Source organism: Orcinus orca, chromosome 10 (assembly GCF_937001465.1).
Source record: "Orcinus orca chromosome 10, mOrcOrc1.1, whole genome shotgun sequence".
Lineage (NCBI taxonomy): Eukaryota > Metazoa > Chordata > Mammalia > Artiodactyla > Delphinidae > Orcinus > Orcinus orca.
Window position 1 is genome coordinate 68701511 of NC_064568.1, and position 25762 is coordinate 68727272.

A 25762-nucleotide genomic window follows, 5' to 3' on the forward strand; every position below is an offset into this window, starting at 1 on the left:
GGGATCACCTCTACACTTTTCTTTTTTTTTCTTTTTTCTTTTTTTTGGCTGTGGGGCTTGTGGGATCTTATTTCCCCAACCGGGGATTGAACCCTCACCCTCGTCAGTGAAATCATGGAATCCTAACCACTGGACTGCCAAGGAATTCCCAATGTGAAATTCATTATTATTATTATTATTATTTGCTGCACCCCTACACTTTTCAAATGGGGAACCAAGCACAGCTCCCTCTTCCTAGTGACAGAGTTTCTGGGACTCCTCCTACCTGGCCATCCTGCCTCTCCTGGGACATGCAGAAGGGCTTAGTAAGCCTTGATGCAAATAGTGGTCGATTTCCTGGGCTAAAATTACATCTTGAGTCAATTTTCACAAACTGCAGTGACAGATTTAGGTGATGGGAAGACGGAGCTTTCTCAGAAGGCATTACAATGACCCAAACGGTTAAAATCAGCTGAAACCAGGCAGCCAGGGGCTGCGAGAGCAGCTTTCATCCTTCTGTGGTCTTATGCAAACATGGGAGACCCTGCCTAGGGAAACTGCTGTGCTTGCACTTGACTCCCTCCGGCCATGGAATGAGTATCTCTTGGCCAAGATTCCACTAACAGAGAGACTTTTTGCAATGAACTAGCAGGTGGAGCCATGGGAATGGGTTCGTGTTTACTAGGAAAAACAGGCTTCCATCCCAGGGACAGTTCCATAGAGATGGATCTGGATTATTCTTTAAACTCTCCCTTCCTGATACTTTCCTCTGCAGGTCACACGAAGAATCAGGCAAAGTAGGGCCTTGATATGTTTGAGGGTATCTTTCCTCCCACAGAAATAGCTTGAAGCCTGTGTCCCAGGGGTAGCCCATGCAACAGAGCTCTGCCACCATCACCCCTGAAGGCTGGGCATGGCGCTGATGGTCTCTTGTAAATGGGGTCAGTCTCCTCTCTGACATTCTGACCCTATGACCCCAGCAGTCCTCAGCCTGAGAGTCAGGAGTTCCCTTCAGCTGCCTCTCCCTGTATCTTACCAGCCTCACACCCTGAACACCAGCCTCACTCATCTGCTCACCCTCTGTTTTGGATGGTCTCCGTTGGCCCTCTGGATCTACTTCCAGCCCTTCCCCACCCTGCTCTATGCCCGGGAGGCCGACCTGTGTGGACTGGATCAACAGCCGCCCCCCACTCTAAGTCTTCCAGTGGGGTTCCACCAATGGGAGGTGAAGGCAGGAGAGCAGAGGGTGGGGAGAGAGTGAGGTTGCCCAGGCTGACCATGTCCCTCCACTGAGGGCCCCTGCTCCTGTAGACAAGCTCCCTTGGGGTTCCAGGAACCACTCCCACCCCTTACCTCCTCAGGCCTGGAGTAGTCCCACTGTCCCCAGCCCCTGTGATTCACCAGCCCACGTTGGTTTCCCTGAACCCCACCCACTCCTTTATAATTAGCCCTGTATTATATCTCCCAACTCTGCAGGACCTGGACTGGCCTGCTTACTCCAGCCACCTCCATGCCTTTGCTTTCACCACCATCTTTTTTTTTACAAATTTACTTATCTATTTATTTATCTATCTATTTATTTATTTAGGCTGCGTTGGGTCTTTGTTGCTGTGTGCGGGCTTTCTCTAGTTGCAGCGAGCAGGGGCTACTCTTCGCTGCGGTGCGCAGGCTTCGCATTGCAGTGGCTTCTCTTGTTGCGGAGCACAGGTTCTAGGCACACGGGCTTCAGTAGTTGTGGCACGTGGGCTCAGTAGTTGTGGCTTGCGGGCTCTAGAGCACAAGCTCAGTAATTGTGGCACACGGGCTTAGTTGCTCCACGGCATGTGGGAATCTTCCCGGACCAGGGCTCAAACCCACGTCCCCTGAATTGGCAGGTGGATTCTTAACCACTGCGCCACCAGGGAAGCCCTCACCACCATCTTTGATGCTGGGCCCTTGTGTATGCCCCCCGGCTTCACTGAAACCCAGATCGACTCAACTCCTCCAAGTGGACGCTGCCACTGCACTGGGGTCCAGCACCCTGATTCCAACACATGAGGCCAATCCTGCTCCTCTATAGGATGAGGAGGGTGAACCAGCTGAGCCCTGAAGTTCCTTCCAACCCACATTCTCCTCTGCTCCACATCATGCATCCCTTAGCCAGATGGCTGGTGTTGAGGTTCAAATTCCACTGAAAAATCCAAATGACATTCTGGCTGTAATTTTCTCTCCTCTGAACTCCCATTCTATTCTCATCAATACCTCTCATCACATCCTCTGTTAGCATTATTCATGCATGGGAATCTCCCCTTCTAGGCTGCAAACTCCCTAGTTCCATCTTGCGCTTCTGGTGAAACACTTTTCTTTCGGCCTATCTCCCTCCTCCCCCCGCCCAATCTCAAGAATGCTTACTGTTGTAAATATTGACTGAAATGGGGGAGGGACCAGTCAGGCCCGGACACTCTGGATGATGTTGTACAATGATATTTACCAGACAATGACTACACAGCAGGTATGTTATATCCATCATCTCGCTTTGCCCTCACCACAGGCCTACAAGGTAGGCGTTACTCCCGTATTACATATGTGGAAACACAGAGGTTAAAAGCAACTTGTTCCAGGGGACTTCCCCGGTCGTCCAGTGGTAAAGAATCCACCTTCCAATGCAGAGGACGTGGGTTCGAGCCCTGGTCTGGGAAGGAAGATCCCACATGCCCTGGGGCAACTAAGCCCACGCACCACAACTACTGAGCTCGCGCACCTCAACGAGAGACCCCACGTGCCGCAAACTACAGAGCCCACTTGCTCTGGAGCCCACACGCCACAGCGAAGAACCCACACACCGCAACAAAAGATCCTGCATGTCTCAATGAAGATCCCAAGTGCCACAACTAAGACCCTATGCAGCCAAAAAATAAAGAAATAAAGAAAAACAAATAAATAAACACTGTGATTAAAAAAAACAGGGACTCCCCTGGTGGCTCAGTGGTTAAGAATCCGCCTGCCAATGCAGGGGACATGGGTTCGAGCCCTGGTCCAGGAAGATCCCACATGATGTGGAGCAACTAAGCCCACGCACCACAACTACAGAGCCTGCATGCCACAACTACTGAAGCCCACGTGTCTAGAGCCCATGCTCCACAGCAAGATAAGCCACGGCAATGAGAAGCCCACACAATGCAACAAAGAGCAGCCCCCGCTCACCGCAACTAGAGAAAGCCTGTGCGCAGCAGTGAAGACCCAACACAGTCAAAAATAAATTAATTAATTAATTAATGGGAAAAAAATAAATTAATTTTAAAAAAAAGTAACTTGTTCCAGAAAGGGCTGGAGCCAGAAGTGAAAGCACAGGTGTATCTGATTCCAAGGCCTATCACCCGTTCCTCTGCTCCACCCTGCAGTGTGTGTGATAACAAGACGCAACATGGGGATTTCCCTGGCAGTCCAGTGGTTAAGACTCTGCACTTCCACTGCAGTGGGCATGGGTTCAATCTCTGGTTGGGGAACTCAGATCCCGCATGCCGCAAGGCACAGCCAAAAAAAAAAAGATGCAACGTGGGCCCTGACCCAAATGAGACAAGTCTCATTACAGGATGTAATTAAGGGTTCATGGAGCAGCACCCTTCTGAAGAGCCCTTCCAGACTTTCCTGAATGAATCACCGAGACGTTAGGACATTACTGTTCTCTATGAAGCTCGGCCAAAAGGTCTCAAAAGTAATTAGTTCCTTTAAGCTAAACATTTCCCCAGCAATCTGGTTTACGCTTTAATTGGCTTAGAGTATTGGAGAGGGAGAAAAAGTCAACTTTAGCCCAGCCCCTGCGGAAATATTTCCCATACATTTTATGGATAAAATTCATTCCCTTTGGCCGCTTGCTTCTGCCAAGCCTGAGGGAGGGCAGATCAGGGAGCAGGGCAGGTGATGCTCCAGTCAGTCCACCAACGAGGAAGGGGAGGTTCGTTTCTGAAGTCTGAATTACTGAAGCTTTACTGGCCGTTCTCATTCTCATCAAGTCACCTGGGACCACCGCCCCTGTGGGCTCTTGGCTTTGGTCATCTCATGCACCACTCCTCTTCCTTCCCTTTCCGCAGGCCCTGGGGTCTGGACCTGTGTCCTTCTGCTCTTTGGAGCTGCCTCTGTTCCATTAGTCATTGGTACTTCCCTCTCTCAGTGGAGACACCAAGCTGAGTCTCTATCCGGAGCCCCTGGGCCTCCCTCCCAGGTCTGGGTAGAGAAGGGCATGGATCGGGCTGCCAAGGTCAAATTCCCTCTCGTCCCATCCTTGGGCCTCTTCTGATCACCAGAAGGAGTGAGCACAGCTATGAAGGTCACGGGAAACTCCCTTCAGCTCTGAGTCCAGTAAATTCACCCCCACCTCCTCAACCCTGGAAGAAAACATTCTTCACCTCCCAGACTTTGACCTCATCCTTGCTTGGCCAGATCCTCTTCTCTAAGAGTAAGGAGGTCTGCTCCTTCTTTGTTCAGACAGGAGCCAGGGGCTGCAAGGACCCTCCCCCTTGACCAGTTCCCCCTTTTATTCTCTGCACCTGAAAACCAGCTGGCACAGAAGGTCTAAGGGAAGAAGGAAGCAGAGACGGGAACGAGACAACAGCTGCCACATCCTTGCCAGCCTCTGTCACCTGGCTCCTTTTCCTAATCCAGTCATTCCTTCAACAGCCATTTATTAACACCTACTGTGTGCTGGGCATCTTTCCAGGTGCTCAAAATGTAAGAGTTAATGACAGATGAAAATCCTTGCCCTCATGGAGCTGACACACGACAAACAAGATAAATAAGTAAACCAGAGTATCGTTTATGGCTTATGGTGAAAAGTGATAAGGAGGCAAAATTAAGCAGGAAAGGGTGGAGAGGCTGAAATGTTAGATGGGGTAGCCAAGGGAAGACCTTGATATGGTGATGTCTGAGCCAAGATCTGAGGGAACTGTGGAGGGGCCACGTGAACATCTGGGGAAAGAGCATTCCAGGAAGAAGGAACAGCAAGTACAAAGGTCCTGAGGCAGGAAGAGGCAGGTGTGGCTGGAGTGGAGTGATGGAGGGGATGAGCAGGAGGGAATGGGTCAGTCAGGTAAAGGAAGTCAGATCCTGTAGGGCCTGTTGGGTCACCACAGAGACTTTAGTTTTGCAAGATGGGAGCTACCGGATGGTTCTGAACAGAGGAGGGACAGAATTTGACTTGGGTTTTAATAGGATTCCTCTGGCTTTTGTGTGGGGAATAGACTGAGGGTATCTAGCAGCCACCCACTAAAAGTGTCTGTGATTCTTAAGAGCGAGCACTTCAAGTCTGCCCTCTCCTTAAACACCCTATCACAAGGGGCAAAAGGCCTCTGGTGGGGACAATGGAATTGAGACAAGGCTGGAAAAGCGGGCCATCCTGAGGTATGGCAGAGCTTGGAAGTCAGACTAAGCAGCTGAGACTTGATTCAAAGAAGAGGGGAGTCACCAAAGGTTTCTGAGCAGGAGAATCACCTAACTAAAGCCACACTCACTCACATTAGTCAAAAACCATGGGAAGGCTGCTCTGGCTGAGACATGGTGCTAGAGGCTGTACCCATGTCTCTGGTCATGATCTTGGTGGGCCTGGACTCCCTGTCTCCCCCCTCAGACTGGGGCTCCCTGAGGACAGGAACTTTCTCTCCACCTTTAGTCTCTTCTTGCATCAGCAAGGACAAGACTGCACGCCTTACTATCCTTCACGGGGGTTTAGATGCTGAAGTTGGAAACACATCAGGTGGGATGACTGCAGAGTTAGATGAACAGACAGACAGACAATCAGGAACAGGCTGATGTTTCCACGGTGGGAGAGGGGCTGTACCTACCTCCCGCCACTGCTTGTTCTCCATCCCTTGAGTATACATGACGCATACTGTGAGGAGAGGAGAGAAAAAAGGGTTAACAGCCCAGGCCAAGAGGAAGGTGTGGGCCCTAGATGCGGAGGGCCCTGGAGGGTCAGGCGCCTCAGGACACTACGGCCTGGGTAGCAGTGTTGGGTCTGGGTGGGGTCGGCTTGGAGGAGGGGGCCCAGAACATAGGTGTGTCTGGGAGGGGCACCCTTTGGGAGGAGGGCCGGGGTCACTCACATCTAGGCTAGAGCAAGTGTAAAGTGTGAGGCAGGTAGACAGGTGTGCATGATGGAGGACTGAGTGGCAGAGGTGTGGCAGGAGAGAGCATCTGAAACCCGCTTGTCCCTTTAGAGCCCAAGGTGGCCTCATGGGGCCTATTATTATCATCAGCCCCACTTCCCTGATGGGGAAACTGAGGATCAGAGGAGGCCAATGAGTTGTCTGAGGTCATATACTTGAGCAGCATTGCTTAGGGCTAGAACCCTGGGCTCCAAAATCAGTGCTCATCCCCCTAGGCCACAGATATTTGGGGATCTTAAATGCACTGGTTTCCCTGGGGCTGAGACCTTCTGAGCCCTCCCTACCCACTTGGTTGTGTTGAGGCTTCACAAGTACGGGGGCTGGGAAGGGTCAGACCTCCAAGTTTTCTTTCTCCAGACAGTATCTGTGAAACATTAGATAGCCTTGATGTACTGGGAACGATGCCTAGTACATAGTGAGCACTCAGTACAGGCTCCTGTGTTGGCTACTGTAGTAGTCATAATGCCGTTGTAGCAAAGGAAACTATAAACAAAACAAAAAGACAGTCTACATACAGACTGGGAGAAAAGATTTGCAAATGATGCGACCAACAGGGCTTAATTTCCAAATATACAAACAGCTCATACAGCTCAATAACAGAAAAAGCAAACAACCCAATCAAAAAATGGGCAGAAGACCTAAATAGACATTTCTCTAAAGAAGAAATACAGATGGCCAATAGGCACATGAAAAGATGCTCAACATCGCTAATTATTAGAGAAATGCAAATCAAAACTACAATGAGGTATCACCTCACACCAGTCAGAATGGCCATCATCAAAAAGTCTACAAAGAAGAAATGCTGGAGAGGGTGTGGAGGAAAGGGAATACTCCTACACTGTTGGTGGGAATGTAAATTGGTGCAACCAATATGGAAAACAATATGGAGGTGCCTTAAAAAACTAAAAATAGGGCTTCCCTGGTGGCTCAGTGGTTGGGGGTCTGCCTGCCGATGCAGGGGATGCGGGTTCGTGCCCCGGTCCGGGAGGGTCCCGCATGCTGCGGAGCGGTTGGGCCCGTGAGCCATGTCTGCTGGGCCTGCGCGTCCGGAGCCTGTGCTCCGCGGCGGGAGAGGCCACGGCAGTGAGAAGCCCGCATACGGCAAAAAAAAACACAAAAAACTAAAAATAGAGCTACCATACGATCCAGCAATCCCACTCCTGGGCATACATCTGGAGAAAACTCTAATTTGAAAAGATACATGCACCCCAATGTTCATAGCAGCACTAGTTACAATAGCCAAGGCATGGAAGCAACCTAAATGTCCATGGACAGATGAATGGATAAAGAAGATGTGGTACATATATATGGTGGAATATTAGCCACAAAAAGAATGAAATAATGCCATTTGCAGCAACATGGATGGACCTAGAGATTATCATACTAAGTGAAGTAAGTCAGACAGAGAAAGAGAACTATCATATGATATAATTTATGTGTAGAATCTAAAAAGTGATACAAATGAACTTATTTATAAAGCAGAAATAGACTCACAGATATAGAAAACAAACTCATGGTTACCAAAGGGGAAAGGTAGGGGGGAGGGATAAATTAGAAGTTTGGAATTAATACTATATATAAAACAGTTAAACAACAAGGTCCTACTGTATAGCAAAGGGAAGTATATTCAATATCTTGGAATAAACTATCATGGAAAAGAAAAAAATAAAACATAATGCCGTTGCTGTTGTTGTTACTGTTATTACTGTCAGTGCAGGACTTACATGGGTCAGACTTGGAGAACATGTCTTTGTCCAAAAGGTTCCTGAAAGAGGGGGAGAGAGCAGGAGTTAGCACAGCCCAAGGATCTCAGGGGATTCAGGCTGTTACTGAGATCCGGAGGCTGCCTCGGGCCTGGCTTCAGGCAAATGGGAAGCAGGAGGCTCCTTCAGCACAGTTTATTAGGGTTCATTGGAGCTGGCTGGGCCCCAGAGGTTCCTTAGCTCAGCTCCTAGGGTGTGTGGTGCTTCCTGCTTCTCACCCCCGCCACCAACACACACTCCTGTGGACCCTGGTGCCCTGGATCCCACAGCCCCTTGCTCTTGGGCTGAAACACAATCTGCCCAATGTTGTAGAAATTGTTCTAGAAATTCTCCTTTTACCACTTCTCTGTCTCTGAAAAAATAAAGTGAAATCAAGCCACTAATGTACCATTCTCTCAGGGCTCTACTTACAGCCAGTTTATTCAATCATCTCACCTGTGCCAGTGGATTAATTAATGATACCTCCCAGGGGATGCAGACTCATTTGAACAGGGTCCTTTTGTGGTCAAGGCCAGAGCTAACACATGGTCCTAACAATTAGACTTGAACTCATGCAGCAAGATGACTGGGAATTCCCTGGTGGTCCAGTGGTTAGGGCTCCGCGCTCTTATTCCCAGAGTCCCAGGTTCAATCCCTGGTTGGGGAACTAAGATTTTGCAAGCCACACAGCGTGGCCAAAAAAACAAACAAACAAAAAATGATGGACACATGTTTGGAGGCAGAGAGCTCTCACAACAGGAGCGGAGCCCCTCCTTCCCTGCCTCTGTGCAATCATGGCTCCTACTCACTGAACCCCAGGCACTGAGCTAAGCGTTCTGCAAATATTAGCTCCCAATTCTCACTCTGTCCTGGAAGATCAGTACTGGGTAAGCATTATCCCATCTCACAGATGGGAGATCATAGGGAGATCAGGCAAGGGCATGTCCTGCACATCTGGTGTCCCTCACTCCACAGTGACCCACTGCTGTCAGGAAGCAACATGGCTCAAAGAAAACTTGGTCTCTGGCTGGGAAGTGACTTAACCTCTCTGAGTCTGTTTCCTCATCTGTACAATAGAGAGAAGAGTGCCAGCTCTGAAGGTTGCTGATGCTCGGCCCTACCCCTTCAGCCCTCCTAGTTCCTGTACACACCCACAGTTTCCTCCTACTTCTCTTCCAAGGGCTTTCTCGGGGAGGCAGGGCTGCAAATACCAGGAAGTTTACACTCCCCACGGCAGCCAATGATGGGCAGGAGTTGGAGGATAAATGCCCGCTTCCTGACTCCCCCCGGGACAGCTCTGAGCTGTGCTTCACACAGCCTCCCAGAGGTGCCCACTGGGAGACACACTCATTGAAGACCCTTGTTGACTCAAGCAAGGGCTTTATTGCTGAAGGGGCTTCCTGTGAGCCCTCCCACCTGTTGGAGCTACTGACTCCTTCCTACACTGTCCTAAGGTCAAGCTCTGCCCTTGCCAACCATCTTACCCATGTCCCACTTGCCTCCCAGATGTCCCCGGGGGTCTTCTCGTCCCCGCCTCCACTCCCCTACTCCCCCACGGGCCCCGATGTCCCTTGCACCCTTTCCCCAGAGAGGAGAAACACTAGGCTATGTGGCTTCCTGCCAGCCAACTCCAAATATCAGAGGGGGATGGGCCCCTCAGGATCATCTGTTCCACCTTCTCCTTGAGGAGGGGGAAACTGAGGCCCAGGGAGGGGCAGGGAGTAGCCATGCTGCACAAGCAGTGGCAAAGCCAGAAAGGTCTAGAAGGAGACCTCACCCTAAGTCACCATCACTGAAGCCATCAGCAGTGACAGCCTGTCTGGACAACTTGACCCACAGTCAACCCCACCACCCATGCTCCCCACTCTGAGGTGGGAGCCAAAGACCAACCAACAGACAGATAGATGCAACAGCAGCCTGGTGCCAGGATACAGCATCCTCTGCTACCCGGGGAGGTCCCAGATGGTGCTCATCAATCATACCAGCTCTGGTCCCCAACCAGATTCCCATCCTCTGCTCCAGTCTCTTCATTCAGGGTCCTCTCCCCAGAGGCAGCTACCCTGCTAGCCCTCCATGACCCAAAGGCACAGGACCCTTCTGCTGGCCTCCATCACCCCTCTCCCAGACCTGCTCCCAGCGGCTGTCCCTTTGGAAACCTTCTGATAAACCTCCCAGCCCACTGCCGTGAGCATCAGATGAAATGATACACAGGCAGCTCTGAAAAGTAGGCAGCAGGAGCTACAGGTAAGATACCAATTTGATATATGCTCATCCACACCGAGATGGGCTGACCTGGACCTGGGCTGACCCTCCCCTCCTGTAGTGTGCTAGGATTCGGGGCAGGAGTGTCTGTCTTGATTTAAACAAAGGACAAAATGCCTAAATTCCAAAGATGCCTCTACAGTGGTGGAACTTGAGATGCGGTGAGGAGCTGGAAAGTAATATAGAGGGTTGGGGGATGGAGGAAGAGGGGGCGGGGTGAGGGGGACTCCTACTAAAGCAAGTGCTGAGGTTTATCTTTGAATTCTGTAATGAAATTCTATAATTACATAAAATTCTAGAATGTTCAATCTGGAAGGGACCTCAGAGGTCACCTTTTCTAATTCCTTTATAAATCAGGAGTGTGAGACTCGGAGAGAAGGCAATTGACTTCTCCAAGGTCTGTGCCTCCTCCAAGTTTAGTTCTGGAACTCAGGTTCAGTCATGTCTAAGCTAGTGAGAAAGAGAGTGAGACCGTGTGTGTGTGTGTGTGTGCGTGTGCGTGCGTGTGTGTGTGTGTGTGTGTGTGAGAGAGAGAGAGAGAGAGAGAGAGGGAGAGAGGGAGAGAGGGAGAGATTGACAGAAAGAGAGAGAGATACAGATATGGGGTCTTATCTTGAAAGAGAAGCAGATGGGACCTGCCCGGGCGAGAGGCACACAGCTGGACTAAGAAATAGAACCCAGCCACCTAGCTTCGGTGGCGCCCTTCCCAGTGACCCTCCGGACTCTCACTGAGCCACGTGGCATGGGTCATCCTGGCTATGGCACCTGAAGATAATGCAAACCCTCTTCCCCCTACTCTGCTGAGATCATCCTTACCATCCTTCCAGAACCATTCCTGTTCATTCTCCTCAATTCTGCCTTCCTTGGACAGACACTGACCAACAACCATTTCCTCTGAGCTCTCTCTGGCCTGTACTGTGCCATCCTCTGACTTATAGGACCCGTGACCACACTCAGCACACCCTGGACTGCAAAATCAGGGGTGCCTCTGTCTCTCACACGGGGCAGGGTCCCCAACTCTGCTCCAGGCCAGCCTAGCACCTGACTCAGAGCAGGGTCCTGGCAAATTGGATGGATGAAGGAAAACCAAAACGAATGGCCAATGGGTGAGCAAGCCTCTTGTCTCCCAACATGGTCACGCTCAGGGCCGGCCCCTATACTTCCTCTTAGCTGTAGAGCCTAATGGTTAAGTTTATGGACTGCAGTCAGATAAGCTGGGTTCACATCCCACCTCTGGACAAGTTACTTGCCTTCCTGTGCCTCAGTTTCCCCACCTGTAAAGTGGAGTTAGAAAACAGTTCCTCCCTTAGGACTGCTGTGGCGCACTTGGACAGAGTGAGGCGCATCACACAGGTGAGTCTTCCTCATCGGCCTGGGGCTGAGCGGAGCGGTCATTCTCCTGGTGGGTGCTCAGGCTCACTTGGTGACAAAGGAGAGGCGGGACAGGTGACACAAGCCACTTCTCCTTACAGGTCCCAGGAAGCCCATCCCATCACATACACTCCCAGTGCCCTGTTGGGGTTGATCCCCTGAGGACTCCAAGGCTCAGAGATGGTGAGTGACTTGCCCACAGGCACAGAGCCAGTAAGAAGCCAAGGGGTAAAAAACCAGGTCTTCCAACGCGAAGCAGGGCTCAAACCTCAAGGACACAGAGAGACCAGACCATAAGTGCTTTTCTCCACTATCTTTCTTTGGAGAGCTCAAAGAGACTTTTTTCCAACAGGCAAATGTATTTTTCCCCCCAAAAAAGCATAAAATTCTTCAGATGTCCTAGTGACAGCCTAAAGCTTGGCTTCTTTTGTTCCTTAAATCAAGATCAGGGAGCAGAGCAAAATGCTCTTTTCCTCACTGCTCTCCCCCCCAAAATCATTTCAAAAACAGTTGCAGGAAGAACGACCATGCACTGGGCGTTGAGAAGACCCCAGCAAAGACAGAAAGCACTGGAAAGGCTGAAATGAGAACTCCTGCCTGGTGCTAAAGGACAGGGCCTGAGGGTGACACCTTCGCAATGAGAAGCTTACAAGAGTCAGAATACAAGCTGGGGCTCTCCAGTCAGAAAGAGGAAGAGATGCAGCCCTCCGCTCAGGGAATCTTGTCGGAGGAAAAACAGCAATGCCATCAGGGAGCTGCAGCCTGAGGGGAGATCCAGCCTTGTCCTCAGGTAGCCCCGGTCTGAGGGGAGAGGCAGCCCCGCCCCCGGGGGCCCCAGTCTGAGGGGAGACACAGCCCCGCCCCCGGGGAGCCCCGGTCTGAGGGGAGACACAGCCCCGCCCCCGGGGAGCCCCGGTCTGAGGGGAGAACAGCCCTGTCCTCAGCAAGCCCTAGTCTGAGGGGAGACACAGCCCCGTCCTCAGGTAGCCCCGGTCTGAGGGGAGACGCAGCCCTGCCCCCGGGGGCCTCAGTCTGAGGGGAGACACAGCCCCGCCCCCGGGGAGCCCCGGTCTGAGGGGAGAACAGCCCTGTCCTCAGCGAGCCCTAGTCTGAGGGGAGACACAACCCTGTCCTCAGGGAGCCCCCGGTCTGAGGGGAAACACGGCCCCGCCCTCAGGGGGCCCCAGTCTGAGGGGAGACGCAGCCCCGCCCCCGGGGAGCCCCGGTCTGAGGGGAGACACAGCCCCGTCCTCGGGGAGCCCCGGTCTGAGGGGAGAACAGCCCTGTCCTCAGCAAGCCCTAGTCTGAGGGGAGACACAGCCCCGTCCTCAGGTAGCCCCGGTCTGAGGGGAGACGCAGCCCTGCCCCCGGGGGCCTCAGTCTGAGGGGAGACACAGCCCCGTCCTCGGGAAGCCCCGGTCTGAGGGGAGACACAGCCCCGCCCCCGGGGAGCCCCGGTCTGAGGGGAGAACAGCCCTGTCCTCAGCGAGCCCTAGTCTGAGGGGAGACACAGCCCTGTCCTCAGGGAGCCCCCGGTCTGAGGGGAAACACGGCCCCGCCCTCAGGGGGCCCCAGTCTGAGGGGAGTCACAGCCCCGTCCTCGGGAAGCCCCGGTCTGAGGGGAGACACAGCCCCGTCCTCGGGGAGCCCCGGTCTGAGGGGAGAACAGCCCTGTCCTCAGCAAGCCCTAGTCTGAGGGGAGACACAGCCCCGTCCTCAGGTAGCCCCGGTCTGAGGGGAGACGCAGCCCTGCCCCCGGGGGCCTCAGACTGAGGGGAGACACAGCCCCGTCCTCGGGAAGCCCCGGTCTGAGGGGAGACACAGCCCCGCCCCCGGGAAGCCCCGGTCTGAGGGGAGAACAGCCCTGTCCTCAGCGAGCCCTAGTCTGAAGGGAGACACAGCCCCGTCCTCGGGGAGCCCCGGTCTGAGGGAAACATGGCCCCGCCCTCAGGGGGCCCCAGTCTGAGCGGAGTCACAGCCCCGTCCTCGGGAAGCCCCGGTCTGAGGGGAGACACAGCCCCGTCCTCGGGTAGCCCCGGTCTGAGGGGAGACGCAGTCCTGCCTCAGGGAGTCCCACTTTGAGGAGAGACACAGCCTGACCCTTATGGAGCCCCAGTCTGTGGAAACACAATCCTACCCTCAGGGAGCCTCAGTCTGAGAGGGAGAAAACAGCCTTGCCTTTAGGAGGCCTACTCTGAGGGGAAATACAGCCCTCACTTCAGGGAGCAAAAGTCTGAGGGGAGACACAGCCCTGCCCTCAGGGAGTCCCAGTCTGAGAAGAGACACAGCCGTGCCTCAGGGAGTCCCAGTCTGAGAAGAGACACAGCCGTGCCTCAGGAAGTCCGAGCGGGGAGACACAGTCCCTCCTGTGCTAAATTACTCAGTGAACTGATTATCACACATTCAGGTTGTCTCTAAACGAAGCCCATACACGCTCCGTGGATTTACTAGCAAATGACTCTGGCTATAGAATAAAAGGAAACACACCAAGAACACTCATCTCAGCTTTTCCTGGACTGGCGGTCCCTAATAGAGGTCCATGGATCCCCCTGAAACTATAAGCAAAATGTGGCATATTGGTCCATATGGATGCATTCTTTTTTTGCAGAATTTTCATCATATTCCCAAAGAGCTTCCTGAGGTTCAAAGGCTAAGGAAATATGGGGGGTTTTTGTTTGTTTGTTTTGGGTTTTTTTTTAATTAATTAATTTATTTTTGGCTGCGTCGGGTCTTAGTTGCGGTGCACGGGCTTCTCTGTAGTTGTGGTGCACAGACTCAGAGCGTGAGGGCTCTTCGTTGTGATGCGTGGGCTCTCTAGTTATGGTGTACGGGCTCAGTAGTTGTGGCGCAAAGGATTAGTTGCCCCGGGGCATGTGGGATCTTAGTTCTCCGACCAGGGATGGAACCCGCGTCCCCTGAATTAGAAGGTGGATTCTTAACTGCTGGACCACCAGGGAAGTCCCCAAAAATATGGTTTAACTTCTTTGCAACAAGCCTCCCTAAGCATCCCTCCAACCTCTGACAAAAAGTTGGTGGTGATGAGCACATAGCTTGGATCTTCAATGCTGGGTCCAAAACCCAGCTCTACCCCTTAGCTGTATGACCTCACTTAGCCTCTCTATGCATCAGTATCCCCATCTGTAAAGTGGGAGTAATAACAGTCCCTCTCTCCTACAGGTTTTCTGAGAATTAATGGAGTTCATATATGCAAAACAGAACAGTGTCTGGCACATACTAACTTGCATTTAAGTGCCTGGCATACAATAAATGCTCACAAAAGCCCTGTGGAGAATAAGGTGGCTTCTAGGGAATCCCCATGTTCTCCCCTCCCTGCTCCCTACTGCTGGGCTTGATCAGGACCTCGAGCACCTTCATGTCCTCGCCCATCAGGGTCCACCTGGCTGTTGTATAGCCTTCATTGAGGAGAGCAGACTGGGGACAGGTAATCCACTATCAGGGAGAAACAGGAATCCTGAAGAGGCTGGAGAGACCCCGAAGCTTGAGGGGCCCTCCAGATGCACCCTATTTCTCCAGGGAGCACTTTAACACCAAACATCTGGTTAACTCCAAGCAGGCAAAGAGGGTGGGAGGGGCCACATTAACCGTGGATATAATCGGCACCAAATCCTTTGTTGTGTACTTGACCTATGACACCCTGTTCACCCTACGTATCAATGCTGGGAGGTAGACATTGCCTCATTGTACAGGCAAGACAGCTGGGGCTGAGGTGTGCCAAGGTCACCCAGCTTGCCAGGAGCACCAAAACTGAACTCTGAAGTCGGAGACCATTCAGAGGTGCCTGCATTACTAAAATCCAGGGTCTCCCAAATCCCCACCAGCAGCGCCCCTCACATCCTCACTCTCCCGTTTCCTACCCCCAGCTTCATCAGGGGTGCTCTCAAAGGAACAGCTGAAGAGGACTGGAGGGCTTCCCATCTCTCCCTGCCCTGCTCCCTGTCCTAACAGGCAGAAGTAATCCCAGGAAAGGAGAGGGACCTTGGCATCCAGCCCCTGGCACTCGCCCATCTCCCCTTTCAAATCCTGTTCCTCACTCCCGTGCACTGTCTCCCTGCCAGGCAACCTCAGCAAGGTCTAAAAGGCAATTTTCACGTGGCTTAAAGAGCTCTCCTTCCTGGAGCTATTTGCATTTTTGTTATTATTAATTATTGTAATAACTGTCCCTCTTAAGCTACGTGACTGAGGAAAAACAGCCTGAGCTCTGGCCTCAGATCCATTCAAACTAGAATCTCCACACAGCCACATGGTAATTCTGTGACCTTGCACAAGCTACTTAACCTCAGTTTCCTCATCTGTGCACGCAGTCACATACCTGCCTTGTGCAGTTGTGAAGCCAATAGCTTACAACAGAAATGTAGGAAGTGTGCTTGATTTTTCTCTCCCTCATGCCCACCCCCCCATCCCATTCATCAAGTCTTAAAATTTCTCCTACTGGGAGCACTAGGCTAGGCCAGCAGAGGTGAGTGACATTAGGAGACAGAGGCACCGTGCAATGTTTTGGAATCACACTAAGTCTTTTTTTCTTGACCAGGAAACTAGCAGGAAAAGAGGTTGTCAGGGGTCCAGCCAAGCTGTGCTTGGAAAATCAGTCCCCAGTCACTTAACACTGGCTGTCCACTGACTGCAGGAAAATCTGAGGAGTCGGTCCTCAAAGACACCAAACTCGAGGCCCCTTGTAGCCCCAGGGATCTCAGGTAGTCTGTGGGTCACCTGGAAAGCCTCCTTGTGGCAGAGGCCATGGCTGTCCACCCAGCAAGCATTCCTCACTCCCTTCCTAATAGAATCCACGCTGGTTCAGTTATCTGATGCAGATGGCCTAAAGTCAGAGAAGGTAGGCTCCTGTCCTTTGTTGCTGTTGACTGATTGTGTAACCCCCCAAATTTATACATAGAAACACTAACCCCCAATGTGCTGGTATTGGAGATGAGGTCTGTGGGAGGTAACTAGGGTTATTTGAGGTCATGAGGGTGGGTCCTTCATGATGGGATTAGTGCCCTTATAAGAAGAGCTTGCTCTCTGCTCTCACCTTCTCTCTCTGCCATGCGAGCACAGTGAGAAGGTGGCCATCTGAGGCCAGGAAAGAGGGCTTACCAGAATGTGACACCCTGATCTTGGACCTCCATCCTTGGAAACTGTGAGAAATAAATTTTTCTTTCTCTTGTTTAAGTCACCCAGTCTATGGTATTTTGTTTTGCCAGCCAAACTGACTAATATACTGGCCTGGGGTGGACATGAGACCTGCCTTTGGCCAATGAAATAGAAGGGGAAGTCTGCTGAGAGATTTTGGGAGCGACTGTGCTTTCTAGATAAAAAGAAATTTTCAGAGAGAGGCCTTTGGTCCAATGTCTTGCTTCCTGTCTTTGGATGTGGTTGTGATACCTAGAAAAGAGGCAGTCATTTTGTAACAATGAGGCCCACCATTTGGATGATGGCAGAATAGAAAGATAGCTGCATCCTTGATGGCAAAGTGAGCTGACAAATCGGAACTGAGATAACCTACGTAGAGATTCACTGTGATCTAAGAAAAATAAATGTATTTTGGGCTTGACCTACCATCAGATTTTCTGTTACCTACAGCCAAAGCATTCCTAACTGAATCTGATTCCTCTGTGCCCAAAACTTGTTCCAGCCTTATTCCCCTCACCTCCTCCCCACCCCCTCTTCCCAATGGTAGGTCATCTCCAGCAATGGACTTAGGTCTGAGCAGGGAGAACTGTGGGCTGGAAGAGGACAGATGGTAAGCTACTACCATATGGTCTAGATGCCAGGGAAGGCCAGCTGCAATCCCATGACTCTCTCTGGTCTCTGCTCCCTAGGGATTCCTCTGGTTCCGGGTTTGCCTGGCATCCCTGAGCAAGGAAGGCCTCTCATCCTTGGAGATAGAGTACCTACTTCTTTGCTACATCTACCATGGTTGGTACCCAGGCCCTACCATGATTCTCATCCTTGGAGACCCCAATCCTCAAACTCAAGAGGCTCTCAAGGTTTTGAAGTCTGAGGAAACTGGATTTGGATCCCCTTCTCCAAAACACACTAACTGTACAGCCTTGGGCCGGTTCCTTAACCTGAGCCCCGATTTCCTAATCAGCAAAAAGGGGAAAATACTACTAGTATTTTTCTAGTTCATAGGATTGTTGTAAGCTTAAAAAAGATGCAGTAATTGGGGTAGGCAGAAATCTAAGATGGTCCCTGCGATTCCCACCCCTGGTGTGCAAGCCTGCACAATCCCTTCCCCTTGAGTGTGAGTGGGACCTGGGAATATGATAGGATACTCACTTCTGTTACTTTATATCAAGTAGCAGACTCTGGAGAGATTATCCCGCTGGCTTTGAAGAGGGAAGCTGCCATGTTGTGAGAGGCCCACATGGCTGGACCTGAGGGCAGCCTGTAGGAGCTAAGAGCCCCAAACCAACAACCAAAAAGAACACAGGACTTTAACCTTACAGCTGCAAGGAATTAAACTCTGCCAGCAACCTAAATGAGCTTGGCTTAGACCCCAAGCCTCAGATGAGATCATAGCCCCTGCAGGCACCTTGATTTCAGCTTGGAGAGACCCAGAGCAGACAAGTCAGCTGTGCTGTGCCTGGGCTTCTGACCTACAGAAACTGTGAGATAATAAATGGCTGTTGTTTCAAGCTCTAGGACTATGGTGATTTGTTATGCAGCAATTGAAAACTAATATAATAGTCTGAGTTTGTACCAAGTTGCTATTTGAGTAGGTTAAAAACAGCTGAGTACAGGCAGTTGCATATGGTTCAGCCTAGTACAGATGTTAATGCCTGGCATGTAGTAAGCACTCAATAAATCCCACTGTTTTTATTCCTCTGGCTCCACTAAACAGTATCTTAATGTAGTCAGTGGCTGAATAGACCTCTTTTTCCTAGCAATGGCTCTAACAGCTGCCACACTGCCCCCAGGCTCCTCCTTCCCCCAAAGCCACCCTCCCCCTGCCTGTCAGAAGACAGTGTTCTGAGCCCATTCACACCCCTTCTGAGAGGCTGAGGGCACAGCTCTTGAGCTAAGCTGCCTCTCCAAAATGCCAACCTGAACAGACAGCAGAAAACAACATCTCTGGGGCAGAGGCAACAGCTGCCCACCAGCCCCACGTCAGCTGGAGGGGAGAGGGCAGCTGCTTGAGAGATCCCAGCAGGGCTAAGCCACCACCTGCCTCTGGACTGTCCCCTCCTTGCCTTCCCTGTGGGTCTCAGGAGCCCCGCCATGTAGAATCGTTCAGTGGTTCTGCCAGCAAGACCCCACGGAAGTGCACAGGTTTCCTGTTACATAAAAAATGCAAATTGCTCTTTCTAACCAACACGCTGGTCTGGATCCCTGCATCCAGACGAGGCATAGAGAAATAGTGGGGCCCTTGGGAACAGGACACTGGACAGGTGAGTTTTGACTGGGTCTGCAGGGAGGCTAATAAAGTCAGGAAAGGTCTGGAACAGACCAACAGAGAAAAGAGAAGCTCGTGGCTCACACTTTCTACAATGTCTGCTGGAATCTGGTTTCACAAACCATCTACCTTACTCCCAAAACAACCCCTCAGAATCTCTAAATGTACACAGTATGTCAAATATATGTCAATAAAGCTGGGGGTGGGGGGAAATAGAACTTTCTAGATGGATCAGATCTCCAGGACCCAAACAAACCAGCTATAGAGACAGATTTTTATTTACTTTCAGGTGTCAAATAATAGGCAACATAAATTACTATTCATGGCTTAATCCATTTAATCCTCCTACTGTGATAAGGATTATTACACTTACTTTACAGGTGAGGAAACCACAGCCCAAGTTAAGTGCTTTACCCAAAATCACAGGGATTTGAACCCAGGTAGACAGACCCCATAGACTCATGTTCTTACAAGCATTGAGCCAGACAACCAGAGGCCTTAAAATCTTTGGCCCGAGTTTACCAAAACCAGTGAAAACAATTGTTTGGGAGTAGACTATAGATTAGCCCAGGAGACACCCACCACAAAGAAGCAGGGGCCCAAACACATCCATCCCACAGTGTCACCTGCCTTCAGCAGAGGCTTGGATGGGCCTCTGCTGTGGTCCTGTGCTAGGGCTCAGACATGCCCCTGTGCCAGGCAGCTTTGCTCAGCTAGGAGTGTCCTAGGATAGGCATGGTGGGGGTCAGGTCCTCCCCTAGGCAACAGCAGAGACCTCCTAGGGCTGCAGGGGATGGCAGGGACCTTCCTAAGGAGCAGAAGGGAAGGGAACTAGCTCCCAGGAATGCTAGTTTCCAGTTCCTTTGAAACACTGGCCCCCTCATCCCCAGCTGCCCATTCTGAAGCCCCCTGGAGCTCTCAGTCCACCAACCCCTCTGCCTGCCCTACTATTCCCTGCCCACCAGCAGGTGTCACCTAGATGCTCAGGGCAGGGGCACCCTGTAGCCTCCTCCCCCGGGCTCAGTCAATGCTGACCATGAGATGCAGGGGAGGAGGCCTTGGCTCTCATTAACTGGTGGCCATGGAGTATAGAATATGCTGGAGAAAGCCATTCTGTGCAGCTCTCCCTCCTCCCCATCCTCCTCCTCCTTTCCTCCTTTTCCTTTTCTCTCTCTCCCTCTCTCGATCTGTTCTAGAAACTGGATAGTTAGACCTGGTTGAGGCAAACAGATGGATTTACAATTTCAAGTTTACCCACATTGTTTTCTTGCCTCCCTGCCGTTCCAGGTGACTCCTCCCTCCTCACCCCTTCCTACCAAAACTCATTATTCCCCACTCTCTGGCTTTTGGGAGGGCAGGAGCAGAGCCTGGGTCATGCCCTTCTCAGGTTGATGTCCCATGAAAGGGAATGAACACCAGGGTTGATCCCAGAACCACATCCCCCAGGAACTCAACTGCATCCCTAGGTACTGCTTAGGCAAAAGGTTTGAGTCTTTGGACACCTCTGCTTCCAGAGAGCAAACAGGAGGGGGCAAGTGCTACTGCCTTACAATAATCACTGTAGTTATTTATTGAGCACCTACTGTGTGCGAAGCAAGTGCAAAGCAGCATGCTGGATGCTTCATGATCCTCTACTCCTGTAAATTAAGTCCTCCAACAGTATTCGGTGAGGACCTGCTACATGCCAGCCATGCTTCCAAGCATGAGGGGTACCTCTGTGAATAAGGTTTCTCCACGAATAACAGGTTCGTTGTTTGCACTTGACAAATGGGGGAAAGCGAGGCTAAAAGTTTGCCCCAAGTGGTGGAGCAGATTCCATTTTAAACTATGTGATTCCAAAGCCACAATGCCCTGTGCCCTCTGCCTCCTCTGGGTTCGTGGGTCTGAGTCAGGGTGGGGATCGCTGCCCTCAAATGCTTACAAAGTTCCTTTGGGGGAAGAGGAATGAAGTCTGCACACCTGAGATGTCTTCAGAGGTTTTGTGCTCAATATGTGAGAGACCCGGTGGCCCAGGCTGAGTGCTCAGGACCCAGGGAACACAGAAGGCAGTGATTTGGGCTGCGTGTCTCTCAAGGGTGAGAAGGATGGCTGGAAGTGGGGAGCACGAGGCCGGGCTTTTCAGGATGGGGGGACACGAACTGGCAGAGATGAAGGCAGGGTGAGATATGGATGGAGATTGTGCTGTTCAGAGGCTCTGAGGTGAAAAGCCTCCCGAGACAGCTCCGACACAGGCGTGACTGAAGGCTGGGAAGGAGCATCTGGCGCAGGGCTATGCACCAGCAGGGAAGGGAGGACGGGCTGGGGCAGCTGTGGATGGCTGAGGAGGTGAGGCCGGAGCTAATGGGCAGTCAGGAATCTCCCAGCAGAGTAATGGCAAGATGCAGATGGCCTTGGGAGATAATTCTGACAAAACCGTATGTGGGACCATAGGGGAGACATGTGGGGTTATCACAGGAGCCCCCAGAAGGGCCTGATGCAGGGGCCAGCTATGTTCAACTTCATCAGCCCTCACTCCCACTCACCCTAAACCGCAGCCCCCCGCCAAGTCCTTCCCTCTTTCACATCCCAGCCCAGTTCCCCTGGCTCCATCTACACCTCCCCAATGCCACAACTTGGGAACACAGGGTTAGGGTGCCATGAGGGTGGGTGAAAGGTCTGATCAAAGAGAGGCCTGGGCGATTTGGAACAAGTGCACACCCAGGACCCCGGAAATGCTGTTGGTCACTTGGGGCAGGGGAATGGCATTTCCAGCGGAAACTCAAGAGGTAGCCTCTGCGTAGGCCACAGTGCCCCCTCACAATCCCAGCAAGGCAGTGACCCTAGGCCAGCCACAGGGTGCCTGCACTAGGGATAAATTCCCCCTTCCCCACTTGTATCCCTTACTGCCTGGGGCAGCCTTCCTCTCAGATAGGAGAACCTGGGGGAGACCCAGCTTAGATGGAGAAGTGACTCCCAAAGCCTGTGTGACACGACTGAGGATTTGGGGGTGGCAGCCCACAAAAACTCTCCTCCCCCTCCCCTGCTGGACTCTAAAATTCCACACTCATCGTTCTAGTCCTTTGGCTTAAGATTTTGTACCCCCAGTTATTGTTTTTTTAATGGTGCAACTTTAAGTCGTTATCAATTATCCACATCTCAGGATGAATGAGTCAATCTGATCCTTTCCTGAGAGTCAGTTTTGTTGTTGGAGGTGAAGAAAGGCTTTCAAATCCTGGGGTCTAGAATGGTGGGTGGGTAAGGGAGGAGAGGGTGAGGGTGTTGGGGCAAAGGAGGGGGGAGAAGAGAGGGAAGGAGGGCACAAAAGGCAGAGGCTGGGCACGCCTGGGAGGGATGAGGCAAATCATTCTCTTCTGGATTTGGGGAGGGGATGATCAGAAATAGACTGCTGTGAAGACCCTGCTATGTCCTTTCACTACCTCCCTCTCCCCACACGGGCGTCTGGACCCCCGTTCCTGTGTCTTCTCTCCTCGCAACAACAGCCCAGAGTGCAAACTTTCTGGGATACGACCCTAAGCCTGGCTTCCCATTCCGCGGTCGCCACCCGTGGCTGGGCAGGGGCTCTTGCAGGACAGGCAAAGGGGCGTCCTGGAGAAAAGGTCACTCTGGAAGGGGGCGCTCGGAGGTAGATGGTCGGAGCCAAAGGGGCGCAGGGGCTCCGGGGCCAGGGGCGGGGCCGGGGGCCAGGGCCAGCGGGCGGCTCACCTGCAGGACACGGTGATCTCCACCTTGGTGGCCGGGATGCTGCCCGCCAAGGAGTCGAACTCGCTCAGCGACGCCATGTCCTCGGGCTGCTCCATAGCCCACCGCGCCCTCCACCCCAAATTAGTAAATCCCTGCGCGATTCACGCCTCCTCCGGAGCAACCGAAACCCTGGGCTCTCCCCCAACTCCGGAGCCGGGGCTGGGCGGCAAAGGGAGGAAAGAGGAGAGCGAAGAGGGGGCGTGGGAAGTGAGAGAGGGAAGCGGGGCGGAGGGAGCGGGGGCAGAGGATACAGGAGGGGGCGCGGGTGACGCGACGAGGAGGCTGGGCGCCCAGCGGAGAGGCGCAAAGAGCACAGAGAGCTGAGGCGCAGCCGGGAGAGGCGGAGGAGCGCGGGGAGAGGGCACCGGGAGGGACGCGCGGAGTCGTGGAGGGGGCACCGGGAGAGGGGCGGGGAGCTTGGGGCGGGGACAGAAAGGGTGCAGGAGAAGGAGAGGGGTGTGGGGGGCCGGATGGGGCGCGAGCTGCGGGGGTGGCCGAACTCAGGCAGCGCGGAGCGAGCCCGGAGCGCAGGGGCTGCGGCGCCTCTCGCTGGGTCTCCGCGGCGGGGGTGGGGTCGCGGCTGCGAGCGCCACTTCCTCGGCTCGGGCTCTGGCTCCGGCTCCGGGGCTCCCGGGCTGCGGGAAAATCAAATCTGCCCGAAGCCGCCGCCTCCCGCCACCCGGGGCGGGCTGCGCGCCGGGTGCGCGAGCGCCGGAGGGGACGCCCGCAGGGGCCGGGGCGGGGCCGCGGGCGGGGTCTGCGCGCTAGTGTGAGTGTGTCCGTGCGAGCATGTGAATCTCTGTGCGTGTGGCGGGCGTGGAGACGCGGCTCCAGATGCTGGGAGCCTGGGGAGTGACAGCTAGAGATGGTCTCGGCCGTGCGCGTCTCCGTCTGCGCCCGCCCTCCACTCCCCACCTCCCTGAGGGGTCTCCATCTCCGGGGAGGGAAAGGGATGTGTGAACCAAGGGGCATCTGTATGAGGAGGGTCTATGCGGAGCGGGGGTGGGGAGGGACCTGTGCAAAAGAGACAGCAACCCCCAACCAGAGGTTTGGAGGGGGGGATCTTTGCTGAGGGTGCGCTCCAACGGAGGGCAGGTCTCAGTCCAGAAACAGATTACACATCTCCTGGGGAAGCATGTGGGGCCGACCCCGGTGTCTGGAGGAGCCGCCTCGGTTTCCCAGTGAGGGTCCTTAGGCCTAGGCAGAGTGGGTGCATGGGCGCTCCCCCATCCGCCTCTGGTTCTCGCCGGGCCTGGCCACGCGGAGTCAGCCACCTAAGCCACGCGACAGTGCCCTCCCCATCCCCGGCCCGTCGTGACCACACGGCTTAACCAGCCCCCAGGTCTAGAAGCTTCCTCCAGCCAGACAGAGGGCGGCCCGAGATCCCAGGGGGTTCTCTGCAACCTGCACCAAGTAGGCGCCTGCTGTGTGCTGGGCTCTGATCCCAGCCGTGGGAGCGAGGAGAGAGTTGAGGCACCTCTCAGGCGGGCCCCCTCCCAGCCAGGCCCGTTGCGGCCCCACCCTGCCCCAGTTTCGCCCTTCTGGGTTTGCTGCGCTGTGGCGTCTCTCCAGGGCTTCGCACAGAGGGTCGTCTCCAGGAAATCTCCAGCAACCCCTCCTCAGCCTCAGTCTCACCCTTGCGGAGCTGAAACCTCCTCCGCGCCCACCGCCCGGCGTTTGGACGCGACGCGCCCCTGTGCCCCGGGGAGGGGTCCTGGCAAGGCCTAGAGCCTGAGGCTGGCCCTGGAAAAGCCACGCCCCGCGGGCCTGGCTTTGGCAGCTGGGCCTTAACAGGCGCCTCGAGATTCTGTTTGAAGTCAATTCCCAGAACATCAGATACAGCCAGAGTCAAAGATAAATAAGAACACATTCATCGGCCCGGGTTAAGTGTTTTCCTTTTACCCATGGCTCAGGATTGGCTGCACTGTGTTCTGCAACCCGGGACCCGACAGCAAGAACAAAGGCTCTGGGATGCCCAGGGCAGCAGGGGCTTGCTGCGTCAGAAGGCTCCACTCTCCGGTTTGGGCTTAAGACCCTCTCTTCAGGATAAGTCGGCCTCCTTTTCTGAAGGATGCAAAACTGGGCTTGGACTCTCTGTTCCCTCCCCCCACCCCATACCTGTCCTACACATGTTCCAGACATACTTGTGGAATACGTTATCCATTCATTCTACCAGTATTTACAGAATACCTGCCCTGTGTCTGGCCAGGTGCTAGGGCCCCTTGGAAAACTTCCTTGGTAACAGTGATAACCACCATTCCATTTTCGAAGAGACTATCCTGGGCCAGACACCATGCTTAATTTTCAAGATATTATTTGTGTACTACAAAATTCCACCATTTTGTGTACAATTCAGTGGTTTTAAATATATTCACAAGGACTAGGCGTGAGTATAAATTCTTAAAATAAGTACAGGCATGAGGTATTATTATCCCAGGGAAGCTAAGTAACTCGCCCATGATCACCCAGCTGGGAACTGGCAGAGTGAGAATTTGAACCCCAGCCATTGAGACCAAAGCCTGACTGAACAAACCTTGACTGCCTCTTAGGATGGGGCCAGATGATGGAGGGTCTTAAAAGTCATCCATGAAATTAGGCCCAGTTGAGGAGGACAACAGGTGGGATCCACTGTAGGTAATTAAGCAGGTGAGTGGTGAGACTGAAGTTCTACCACATAACCTTGTAATGTGACAGCATCCCCTGATTCTCTTTCTAGAAAAAGTCTGGAACTTGTCTGTTTCTCTCCGTTCCCTCTCAGTCATTGCATTTCCATGGCTGGCTCTTTGGGGAAAAAAAATTATACTGGGCACCGTCTCTGTGCCAGGTGCTGTTTTAGGCTCAGAGAATAAAGAGGTGAAAAGGACATAGTATCTGTCCCCAAAGAGTTCCAGGCCAGTGGGGACCCCAGGACATGCAGAAAATAAATGACAATGCAGCATGAGGAGTGCTGTTGAGGTAGGTATAAAGGGCCCAGAGAGTAGGAAGAGTGACCAACAGCTCTACCCCAGGAATGGGCACAAGGGAGGGTCAGGAGCAACTGCAAAAAGGAGATGACACTGAGGTGGACATTGATGATGTCTGTTTGGTTCCCTCAGAAGCAGACCCCGAGAGAAAGA

General features: G+C 52.9%; 1 protein-coding gene across 3 annotated transcripts in view; it reads right to left on the reverse strand.

Annotated features, from left to right (window-relative positions):
* CPNE5 (copine 5) overlaps positions 1–25762 on the reverse strand; it is a 106753-nt gene that overhangs the window by 68962 nt on the left and 12029 nt on the right. Inside the window, exons 1-3 of one of the 3 annotated variants that reach the window (XM_033424121.2) lie at positions 22608–24745; positions 7844–7884; positions 5796–5842 (exon numbers count right to left, since the gene is read on the reverse strand). In XM_033424121.2, coding sequence (XP_033280012.1) covers positions 5796–5842; positions 7844–7884; positions 22608–22702 — 183 coding nt within the window. In that variant the 5' untranslated portion in view covers positions 22703–24745. Of the gene's footprint in view, positions 1–5795; positions 5843–7843; positions 7885–22607; positions 24746–25762 lie in introns of those variants that run through there. The other 2 variants (XM_004267662.3, XM_033424123.2) reach the window with 2 other exon arrangements.